Here is a 12545-nt window from a genome sequence, read left to right as displayed (position 1 = left end):
CCATGACCTGACTGCAAAGAAACCATACCTTCTTTATCCGTGAGTACAATCTAATTTTTCTTTGTGTGAATTTAGCTCTATTAGTCTTCGTGAAAGAGCACATCGCCAGCAGAGACATTTAAGGATAGGAGTGTTAAGTGTGCAGGATACATCCATTGGGTGGATTCTTTGAATGGAGGGCAGTGCGGCTTTTCCTCTTTGCATGGATACATCGTGTATCTCCTGTCCCCTGATGATGTTACTAGAGGCAGAGCTACAGACAGGAGCCAGGTTGTTAAGTGAGGCTCAGCTCACATTGTATGTTTTTAGCATACATTTTTGTTGTGCATGCTTTTATTCTGTAAATTCTTGCTGGGCAGGAGATATACGATGAATACTTCCTGCCCAGCATGAGCTGTGTCTGCAACACAGCAGGGACAGTATACATTGCTGTGTTATGCTGGATATTGTTTGGCCTCCTTAACTGGTTGCCGTCGGAGGACGAGCCGGCTCGTGATGAGATGGCAAGCAGTGTATGGTGCGGGCTCAAGCCCGCGCCATACTGGCTGGCCCCCAGCTGATTCCTGTAGCTGAGGGCCGGCGTTAATAGCCGACATGTGGTGATTGCTGCTGGCGGCTATTAACCCTTGCTCTGCATCCGACTGACGGAGTGGTACCCTGAAGGCAGTGAAAAACTGCCACAGGGTAAAAAAAAAATCTCCAAACACATGGAAAAATGCTATAAAACACAGAATAAAACATAGTCACGGACATTTTTCACAAAAGTGTAATATGGGCACATTTCTATTTCTATACTGAGTACCAACCTGACTTCCGAGCTAAAGACCTCAACTGGCAGCACCATAGAGATCTACAATTAGAATCAAAATTGGTTCAATCACTCAGGGCATTTAGTTATCAGTCAGCACTCTCAGGTAGTTGTTAACCCTTGTAGTGTTCATACAAAAATTGTCAGTAATAGTGTTTATACCAACAGAATATAATTTTCATGGGTGAATTGTTCTCCTCTTGGAAAAATATAATTCATGTATGCACTTTAAAACATCAATTCACATAAATTAAATTAAAATAACTGACATTACCTTGAGTTGCACAATGTGTAAGGTTCATTCTTATGTTTATTTATTAGTTTTTGTTTTTCTTTTTAGGGTCCAGTTGAAAGAGTCTGTGAGGCTAACAAGTCATGGAGTGGAGTGGAACCTCAATGCAAAAGTAATTTTCAACATTTGTTACAAAAACTGCTAAAAACTCGAAAGAGTGTTGTATAAACATAAATTACCCATGATAAATGTTGCTTACTAATGTTGCTAATGTTGTTTTTTTGCTGACATACACATGGCAGAACATTCACAAGGTACTACATAGCATAGACACTCTGCGCATAGCATAGACACTCTGTGCTGCTCTGTATTACTTCTATATGGTGCCATATGGTGCCATATAGAATCCTACAGAGGACAATAGAACACAACAGGATTAGAGATGAGCGAACTTTAGAAAAATTTGATTTGGCCGATTCACCTAATTTTCCGTTTTTTTTTTTTATTTGCAGCAAATTTATATTAAAAACAGCTATTTCTAGCCTACAGAGAGCCTCAATAGGGGTCTAGAACACTTTGCTGTGTTCTAACACGCATATGGAGTGTGCTGGGGTAGTGAAATAATACTGTTATTCAGTATGACATGCATATTACAGGCATCGCTATTAGAATTACTGCCGCAGAGCGGCACAATGACAGAGCCTGGAGGTGGCATCAGTATCAGGAGACCAAATAGTGCAGGGGTCGGCAACCCCTGGCAGGCGTGCCACTCATGGCACGCAGGGTGCATTTGAGTGGCATGCTAGCGAGTGCCGACCTGCAGGTAGTCCCAGGACACTGTCACTTTCAGCAGCTGCTAAAAAATCCGGCCAGCGATGGAAGATGTATCCCTCCCCCTCCCTATTCCTGCTTGGTTATTGCTGTGCTGCTCTGGGAACAACTTAAGAGAGAGAGTTTTCTATCTTTTCCTCCCCTGTCACCTTTCAGCTGACATGCTCCGCTGTCTGTCGGCAGTATGGAGGGGGGAGGGGGATCGCTCTGAGCTCTGTACCAGCCGCAGTGAGGTGTCTGAAGGAGGTAAGAGGTCAATTCTACAGACCAGTAAGTCGTCTGTATGTTTCTGTGGAATACACTAAGCTCAGCTCCTGGCTCTGACAGCAGCTTTCCTGCCCCATTGACAGGCTCTGGTCTCTGTCAGTCTATAGATCCCCATAACTGTGTTATCTACTGATTCCCCCATAATTGTGTTCATTCATAGCTCCCCCATAACAGTGTACATTCACAGCTCCCCCATAAGTGTGTCATTCACAGCTCCGCCATAACAACAGTCATTCACAGCTCCCCCATAAGTGTGTCATTCACAGCTCCCCCATAACAGTGTTCACTCACAGCTCCCCATAACAGTGTTCACTCACAGCTCCCCCTTAAGTGTGTAATTCACAGATCCCGCACAAGTGTATCATTCAAAGATCCCCCATAAATGTTTCATTCACAGATCCCCCTATAAGTGTGTTATCTAAGAAACCCCCATAACAGTGTGTGATTTGCATATCCCACAAAGGTGTATCATCATAAGATCCCCCATAAATGGGTCATCCAGAGATCCCCCCCATAAGTCTGTCATCCACAGATCCCCGTATAACAGTGTATCATCTACAGATCCCAATAACAGTCATCTACATATTATGCATGGCAGTGATTCTGGGGTCTGATTCTGGGGTTTGTATTATGGTGGGGTCTGATTCTGGGTCTGTATTATGGTGGGGTCTGATTCTGGAGCCTGTATTATGTGGGGCAGTGATACTGGGGTCTGATTCTGGGGTCTGTATTATGGTGGGGTCTGATTCTGGGATCTGTATTATGGTGAGGGTTGATTCTGGGGTCTGTATTATGGTGGGTGGTGACTGGGGTCTGTATTATGGTGGGGACCGATTCTGGGGTCTGCATTATGGTGAGGTTTGATTCTGGGGTCTGTATTATGATGAAGTCTGTATTATGCAGGGCGGTGATTCTGGGTTCTGTATTATGCAGGGCAGTTATACTGGGGTCTGTATTAGGAAGGGCGGTGATACTGGGGTCTGTATTATGCAGGGCAGTGATACTGGGTTCTGTATTATGCAGGGCGGTGATACTGGGGTGTGATTCTGGGGTCCGTATTATGCGGGCAGTGATACTGGGGTCTGATTCTGGGGTCTGTATTATGGTGGGGACTGATTCTGGGGTCTGTATTATGGTGGGGTCTAATTCTGGGGTCTGTATTATGGTGGGGTCTGATTCTGGGGTTTGTTTTATGGTGGGGTCTGATTCTGGGGTCTGAATTAAAATGCTTATCCATGCTAAACAAATACTTTTAACTGAAGAGACAAAAAAAGAGAGAGGAGCACGATCCTAGTGTATTACCATAGTATATATGAGCAAATAGTTTATAGAAAAAAACAGCAGGTGTGTACTATTGGCTGTCCTTTCACAGTATATAAGCTCTTGACAGATTAACAGGTACAAAATAGTACAATACTTACATGTAGGTATGTTATATGCACTTATGAGGGCAGAAAAATGCACTACAGTACCCTTAAAAAAGTATATGAGTACAACATCAGCCGGTGAGTACTTTTGCCTGGACTTTCACAGTATGTAGGCCCTTGACAGATTAATAGGTACAAAATAGTACACTACTTAGATGTACGTATGTGGTATGCAATTATGAGGGCATAAAAATGTGCTACAGTACGCTTAAAAACACGTATTTTTGTAAAACACCAGCCGGTGATTACTTTTGTCTGTCCTTTCAAACTATTTAGATACATAGACTTAGATACTTATTGTGTATATGAGGGGAGTACAATACTCTTCACTATGCTTGAGAGTTTAAATTCCCTGGCCTTTCACAGTATCTAGGCCCTTGAGAGTTTAAGAGGTACAAAATAGTTCACTACTTAGATGTAAGTATGTGGTATGCACTGATGAGGGCAGAAAAATGGGCTACAGTACGCCTAAAAACTCAGTATTTTTGTAAAACACCAGCCGGTGATTACTTTTGTCTGTCCTTTCAAACTATTTAGATACTTAGACTTAGATACTTATTGCGTATATGAGGGGAGTACAATACTCTTCACTACGCTTAAAACAGTATTTGTCTAGAACAGCAGCAGGTGTGTACTATTGGCTGTCCTTTCATAGTATATAGGCCCTTGACAGATTAACAGGTACAAAATAGTACACTACTTACATTTAGTAAGTAATAGCATTAGCATGAGGAGACTATAGAGCAGCACAATGGCAGAGCCTGGAGGTGGCAGCAGCAGCATGAGGGCCATGCCAACTGAGGGTTGAGTCTGAGGAACCCACCGACTGTTGACTGGGGGTGTCGGATTTCACTTGGAATGAAGTGGATGGCCGAGTGAACCGATCAATCACAACTGCTAGCTGACACCGGGAGCTCAGACCTCTTGCTGCGACTTTGGCTGCCACACGCACCTACTCTGCTGCGACCTATGCCTGTGCCTGATGAATTTAAGCCTCTGCCACTCCACTGTGCATGTCCTGGCACTACTCTGCCAACGTACTTATTGCGTATATGAGGGGAGTACAATGCGCTTCACTACGCTTAAAACAGTATTTGTCTAGAACAGCAGCACGTGTGTACTATTGGAATGTCCTTTCACAGTATATAGGCCCTTGACAGATTAACAGGTACAAAATAGTACACTACTTACATGTAGGTATGTTATATGCACTTGTCAGGGCAGAAAAATGCACTACAGTACCCTTAAAAAAAAGTATCTGAGTACAACACCAGCCGGTGAGTACTTTTGCCTGGACTTTCACAGTATGTAGGCCCTTGACAGATTAACAGGTAAAAATAGTACACTACTTAGATGTATGTATGTGTACGTATGCACTGATGAGGGCAGAAAAATGTGCTACAGTACGCCTAAAAACTCAGTATTTTTGTAAAACACCAGCTGGTAAGTACTTTTGTCTGTCCTTTCACAGTATGTAGGCCCTTGACAGATTAACAGGTACAAAATAGTACACTACTTAGATGTACGTATGTGGTATGCACTTATGAGGGCAGAAAAATATGCTACAGTACGCTAGCTAAAAAAAAAAAAAAATTCCCACAACACCGGCAGCACACAACAGTGCTGCAGACACAGTCACTGTGTACTAAACCCAAAATTTCAAAAAGACTCTCTCTCAAATACTATTAGGAATGGACTGTTGGGTATGGATTATACCATCTACGGACTAGTATAACCAGCAGACCAGTTGTGTAACAAAGACACAGATTTGCCCTAAAAAATATTTCTCCCTCCTCTGAAAACCTTTCTGCAGCTAAGGCAACACACAACTCTCTGCCCCTCTCTGTGATACAATGCTGTTCACAGTGACTGAGGGGTTAATCGCTGCAGTAAGTAATTTGTGTGCAAAAACGCTGTGCTCTGTGTCCAACAGAAGGCTCAGATGACTAGGAGGTGAAACGCTGCTGCAAAAAAAATAAAAAAATTCTGTGTAACACACACAGCGATATCCATCCTATCTCTATGCAGTGTAATGAATCAAATGACGAGCCGCAAAATGGCTGCCGAATATATAGGGCTGTGACATCACAGGGATGACTGGCTGCTGATAGGCTGCATCCTTCATGTGATTCAGGGTTATCCCGCCTACCTGCCTTCCCTGCATTCCTTGCCCCATGTACTCACATGTGGATCCGCCATTTTAGATGCCCTGGAGCCTGGACCGCAGTAAATGGAGTTTAATGAAGCGATTTGCACGATAGAATCGCTGCAATATTCACATTCATTGCAAATCAAATTTTTCCTGAAGTTTGTAACGAATTTAGGTTCGTCAGCTTCGATTGGTTCATCTCTAAACAGGATCTCATTTGAAGCAACCACAGGAAGAATGAAAATACAAGTGCAGGGCCAGCTGGCAATAGTAGTAATACCATAACGATCTATGGTATCACGATAATTTGAGGGCCCAACATGGACATCGCCTTTAAAAGAGAAAAATAACTTTAAAAAAAAAATAATAATTCTTCTATGAAGGGTAAACAGCCTCCTTACAGCACAAGATGATGACAGACTTCAGTATATGAACTGTGGGTAACAGCCCTCTTAACTTTCTTAGTAGGAGTAATGTAGTAAGTGGGAGTGATCCCAAAATAAAGCCTGAAAGTTTGGTAAGTTGCAGCATCATTCTTACCTTCTGCATATTATTAAAATTCATTTTGCTAAATGCAGGCAAAATTTTTTTTAAAAAATGCTTTACGCCAGAGTACCCTTTCATGAATCAACAATCACAACATTGGCCCTCATTTACTGAAGGAGAACCGACGGTTTTTCTCGGTTATTGCGCCCAAAATTTGGTCGCATCCCACGTGCGACCAAATCTGCGCCCAAAATTTAGGCACACAACCTACATTTTCAAAAACACTCAGAGAGTTAAATTTAACCTACAAAATGGGTGTGGTTTACTCAAAAATGGGCATTAACCCAACAAAATGGAAAAATCACTCGGAGTAATTGTGAAATCACTCTGAAAAAAGTGTGATGTCTCAACTCTGAAAAACCGACAGCCCAGGGGTCGAGTGAAAATGGAAAAATGGAGTGTTTTTGAGGAAGGGACAGCTGACCATTGTGGTTCATGATTAAATTACTTGTTTTATACTTTAAAAGCATTTTTAACCCCTCAACGCTTTAATAATGGATTGTTTTAATTTATATATATAATTTTTTTTTAATATATATATATTTTTTTAAACTTTTGGGTTGTTAACCCATTAACAATCATGTATGTAAAGTTACATACTTGTGCAGAGTAACTTTATTTTATTTATTTGGTTTAATTTTTATTTTTCCAGTGCAACACTTTTTATTCCCGCGCGACAGAATTTAATATCGTGCAACACAAAAAAAAACGACACATGCGACAGATTAGTAAAGGCCTTGTTAAAAATGAAAGAAGCTATCTGATTGGTTGCTATGGGCAACTTAGCAACTTTTCCTCTGGACAGGTTTTGATAAATCTCCCCCAATGCTCTTACAGTAAAGATCCCTGTTTGTGATGAAGGTGAACCCTTGTTTTAGCTAGACTTAGAGGATGCCCTTTCTCATGGTTACTGGCCTATGGATAAAAAATGACTAAAAGGATCACCTTTAGCTTACTATTTGCAATGTGTTATTTAAGCATGCATAGCATTTTGAGTAATAGTCTACAGATATTGAAGTAGTGTGAAATTTAATGTCTGTATTTAAGCAATGGGAAAGGTGGTGTTTGGAAGAATACACATTTTTTTTTTTACCACTATTTTTTCTTTAATATATGATGCTAACTCATCACCAGTAAATACATTTTTTTTCCAGCTCAGCCGCAGTCATACGTTTTGAACCTTTAACCTGTGCCCTCTGATCCAAGTCAGGACATTTGTCCATTATGTGTCTCTCTTATGTGAATTCCTGTGAACTACAGAATTACCGTACATCAATGTCATAAAACATAACTAATGCATAATGTAGTCAATACTATATTTCAGCTTATTTGTTTTAATAACTACTCTAAAATGTTTTCTCTTTAGGGATTTTCTGCAACCCTCCTGAGCCAATACAGAATGGTCTTATCCACGGTACTAATTATTTTTTTGAAGATGAAATTCACTATAGTTGTAACCAAGGATATGAACTGAATGGACCAAGCCGTAGGATCTGTCATGTGGATAAACAATGGCGTCCATCTCCTCCTACGTGTGTGAGTAAGTAGCTAAGTGCATCTTTAATTTAGAAAAATACATTTGGTTCAGATAGATATCATCCCAATAATATTTAGGCAAAATAATTACACAAAAACAACAGGTTAAAATACAGCTTACCTTTCCTAAGTACACAGATTCATTTAAAGAGTACATGTTATGATCTTGTTAAATTTCACTTCCCCCCATCATGATAAACCACCCCCTGCCTTTATTTTTATTATTTGTTAGCTTTCTACCTTGATATTGCTCTGTATTTTCTGCTCAGTCTTAGTCAGATTCACAGACTGGGAAGGGGCGTTACCCAGCAGGCTGTGACATCATCTGAAGCCATACAGGGGAGAACATCCTCCCTCACTCTTCTAAACATATTCCCATATTGAACCCCCAGAATGTCTCCCCATTCTGGGTGTCAGCAGGAAGATTGTGTGGGATCTTTTGCACCCACTACTAGATAATGGTTTTACGTTGATAAGTTTTATACTATTATCCCTCTCTTCAAATCCCTCACCACCAGATCTACGTCCGCTTCTGGGAAAGTGCAGAAAAATCAGAGAGGCCTCCTGAACGATCCCCTCCAGGTGCCAATCCCCAGGGGTGAAACCCGTGCCCTTATCCATAAAAACCTGTTGCTGGTCACGTATAAGGACAAAAGGGATGTCCTTATGCTCATCACAATAGGTAGGCGCCCGGATCGTTCCAGGCCAAAACTTTCCAGGTGAGGTCCCCCACACTGGAAGGAAGGGTTGATCCCAGAAAAAATGTGTGTTGCAGGGGGGGGGGGATACATAAGGACACCATCGCTCACTCACCGACACTTGCCTCGATCATCCGGGTCTCTGCATTAAAAATTGCTTCAGAGAGTATCACACTTCCATGGAGCACTAAATTCTCCTTTCCCAATTTAAATTCCCCCTGATTTGACCCCAATGTACCTGTCCACAGTACATTGTCTTCCAAATTTTAAACCCAAAAAACATCCAAAAACCCAATAACATAATACCCCTGATAAGACCTTTGGTGTATTGGGTCATGTGTCAGAGTCATTTGCATTTGGGGTTTTCAAGTTGCCTCAAATGCGCAGCACTCTCTCTACACCTGAGCAGGGTGCGCAATTGAGGTAACAGAATAGGGACGACCACACACATCACATTCCCAGAATGATGAATCAGAGTAGGACAGGCATAATTTATACTTTTGGCTATACTCTGGGTCATTATTCTGGGTACCAAATTGGCATATTATTTGGAAAATTGCAATTTTCTTTTTCCCAAAACTACCCTTCGTCCATTCCTAAAAAATAAATCTAGGAAACGCCCGTCCGGTCAAAATGTGGTCACATATGGCTGTTTCCTTTTTTTATTCTCCTCTGAATGTATGTAACCGTCAGTTACTGATGTAGGTTAGAAACATAGGCCTGCGCATTTTCAGGTAACAGTTTAGGGATGGCCACCCAAATAAACCATTTCCATAATGATGAATTAGAGCATAGAGTTTGTGGCGGGCACACATTTTACTTTTGGCTATGCTCTGGGTCATCATAATAAGTACACAGATTTCAGTTGGAAAATTGCAATTTTCCTTTTCCACAAACTACTTCATTCATTCCTGGAAAATAAATATAAGAAAAACCCGTCCGTTGTAAAAGTCCTATATAGATTCCTGTGGTGTACTTTCTGTAATGGTGTCACATGTTGGTGTTTCTTTTTTTATTTCCCATTTGAATATATGTCACCGTCAGCTACTAAAATTTCATAGCCCTCAAATGCGAACATTGCTCTATTAGTCTTGAGCCCTGTTATGTGCCCGCACAGCAGGTTACGTCCACATCTGGGGTATTTCTTTACTCTGGTGAAATTGAGCTAAACATTTTTGGGTCTTTTTCTCCTATTAGCCCATGTGAATTAGCAACATTTTGGGTAACACCAGTTCTTCTGTGAAAAATATAATTTTTTTCATTTTAACAGACCACTGTTCCAAAAACCTGTGAGTTGTAAATACTCACTATACTCCTTTTTAACGTTCCTTAAGGGGTGTAGTTTCAAAATTTAGGTCACGTGTTGTTGTTTTTTTGAAATTTTAGGTCAGAACCTCTGCCATTGCAGGGAAATTCTCTTTCACTCCTTAGCCCTGTTGTGCACCCGCACAGCACTTGACATCTACATATGTGGTATTTCCTTACTGGGGAGTAATTGGGCTTCAAATTTTGGGGGTCTTTTTCTCCTAACACTAGCAATTCAGTTGTCAGAACCTATAGGGTTAAAAGGTTCTGACAGGTTCTTTGTTGTTTTTTTTGTTGCTGGGTTACGCCCGGCTGTCTGACTGGTCAGCTGACCTTGATTGGAACACCTGTTCTGGCTCATATAAGCTGGCAGTCTACTCCCAGTCAGTGCTTGCTACAGAGCTCAGTTTGTACTCTAGCTAGCTGTCTTCTGTATTTGTAATATGTGGCTTTTTGAACTTTTGGCTCCTCTCTCTCACTATTCTCTCTGGTATTAGCAATTTTGTACTGTGACATCTCCTGGCTTCAGACACGGATTGTTGACATTGGACTTATTGTTTAGTCTGTCTGTTCCTACTGTCCCCGGACCTAAGTCTGTGTCATTGTAGTTTATTATTTTGACATTTACGCCCCTCATGTTTATAGGAAGAGACTGTCTTCGTGGTTACGGACCTGTTGTTTAGGGCAGGGACAGGGGAGCGGGTGAGAGTAGAGTGCACTCCTTCCCTGCCCATACGTGACATCAGTGTAGAAAATCAGATTTAACAGCCCACTATTCAAAAAAAAATGTGAGCAGTAAATACTCACTATGCCTTTTGTTACATTCCTTAAGATGTATATTTTCAAAAAGCCTGGCACAGTTAGGGCGGGATCTGCTCTTCTGCCAACATGGGGGCTATGTAAATGCACATAGCTCCCAACTACAATTCCTACCAAATTCTCTCTCGAAAAGCCCACTAGCACTCCTTCTGCTCTGAGACCTGTAGTGCGTCAGCAGACCACTTTTTTTTTGTCAACATATGGGGTATTTCCTTGATTGGGAGAAATTGGGCTACAAATTTTGGGGGGATTTTTCTCCAATTAACTTTGTAATAACTTTTTTTAAATGAAAAGTTTGGGGTAACACCAGCATTTTAGTGTTAAAAATCTAATTTTTCATTTTTACAACCCACTGGTCCAAAAACCTGTATGGTGTAAGTACTCACTGTAACGCTTATTACATTCCTTAAGGGATGTAGTTTCCAAAATGGTGTCACATGTGGGGGGTTTCTACTGTTCTGGCACCATGGGGGCTTTGTAAATGGACATAGCCCCCAAATTCAATTCCTGCCTATTTCTCTCTCCAAAAGCCCACTTGTGCTCCTTCTGTTCTGAGACCTGTAGTGGGCCAGAAGACAACTTTTAGTCCATAAAAAGTTTCCTTAATCGGGAGAAATTGGGCTACATACAAATTTACTGGTGAATTTTTTCTGATCAACCCTTGTGAAAATGAAAAATTTGAGGTAACACTTGCATTTTAGCACCAGCACCATGGGGCCTTCCTAAATGCGACATGCCCCCAAAAACCATTACAGCAAAATTCTCTCTCCAAAATCCCAAATTTGCTCCTTCCCTCCTGAGCCATGTTGTGTGCCCGCAAAGCACTTTTTATCCACAGGTATTTCCATACTCAAGAGAAATTGGGTGACAAATTTTGGAGGTCTTTTTCTCCTTTTTCCCTAAAAGAAATGGGGCTGAAAGAACATGTTAGTGTTAAAAATGGAGATTTAGATTTTTCTCCTCCATTTTGCTGCTATTCCTGTGAAACAACTAAAGGGTTAACAAACTTGCTGAATGTCATTTCGAATACTTTGAGGGGTGCAGTTTCTAAAATGGTCATTTGTGGGGTCTTTCTTAAAGAAAGACCCCTCAAATTCACTTCAAACTGAACTGGTCCCTGAAAAGTGCAGATTTTGAATTTTTCATGAAAATTATAAAAATTGCTGCTATACTTTGAAGCTCTCTAATGTCTTCCAAAAGTAAAAACATGTCAACTTTGTGATGCCAACATATAGTAGATATATTGGCCCAGATTTATCAAAGAATGTCTACAGTAGACCTATTTTCCCACATTTAGTTGAGTGGTGGGTTTGACTAGTGTGCACCTTATTTATCAAGAAGGTGCAGCAGGATGATGAATTTTGCGCAGCTCTGCTGTGGTGGGAAAAGCTCTACCACATACACTTTTTCTAGACACTTATGAGGGAGGGAAGTTGACACTTTCCTGGGTCCTGAATTTGGAAGGTTAGGTGTTTTTACTTACCGTACTTTCACAGAGCTGTCTGGACATTTTTACTTGCATTTTAGACGCTACAATCAAATTTGATTGCGGAGTCTAAGGGGTTAAAGCAAGGCATCACCGTGAGTGGTGAGTGGTCCACAAGTGTTAAAGGTTGAGTTGTGGAAGGTAGAAATTATTCTCACGCCTACTGGTAGGTGGTGCAGCTTTGCACCTAAAAAAGTACCTTTGCGCACAAAATAGCGACTTTTGACAAAAGTCGCAAATTATACATACGTGTCCACTGCATGGTCAAAAAGAAAAACTTCTACCGGTAGGAAAAAGAGTAAAACTGTCTATATCAAAAGGCGCATAAAAGTCTGAAAAATATGCTGCTTGCGCCTGAACTGCGCCTAAACATCTCCCCCCATTGTATATGTGAATCAATATATTATTTATTTGGAATGTCCATTTTTCTTACAAGAAGAC

General features: G+C 41.1%; 1 protein-coding gene across 6 annotated transcripts in view; it reads left to right on the top strand.

Annotated features, from left to right (window-relative positions):
* SVEP1 (sushi, von Willebrand factor type A, EGF and pentraxin domain containing 1) overlaps positions 1–12545 on the top strand; it is a 401736-nt gene that overhangs the window by 328482 nt on the left and 60709 nt on the right. For 5 of the 6 annotated variants that reach the window (XM_056519354.1, XM_056519345.1, XM_056519336.1 and 2 more), the window contains 2 exons: positions 1149–1212; positions 7627–7800. In XM_056519354.1, the coding sequence (XP_056375329.1) occupies positions 1149–1212; positions 7627–7800 (238 nt within the window). The remainder of the gene's footprint in view (positions 1–1148; positions 1213–7626; positions 7801–12545) is intronic. The other variant, XM_056519382.1, reaches the window with a different exon arrangement.

The sequence above is a fragment of the Hyla sarda genome, chromosome 1 (genome assembly GCF_029499605.1).
Source record: "Hyla sarda isolate aHylSar1 chromosome 1, aHylSar1.hap1, whole genome shotgun sequence".
NCBI classification, from domain to species: Eukaryota; Metazoa; Chordata; class Amphibia; order Anura; family Hylidae; genus Hyla; species Hyla sarda.
The sequence above is the reverse complement of the archived record's forward strand: the minus strand, read 5'-3'. Positions and strand labels throughout refer to the sequence as shown.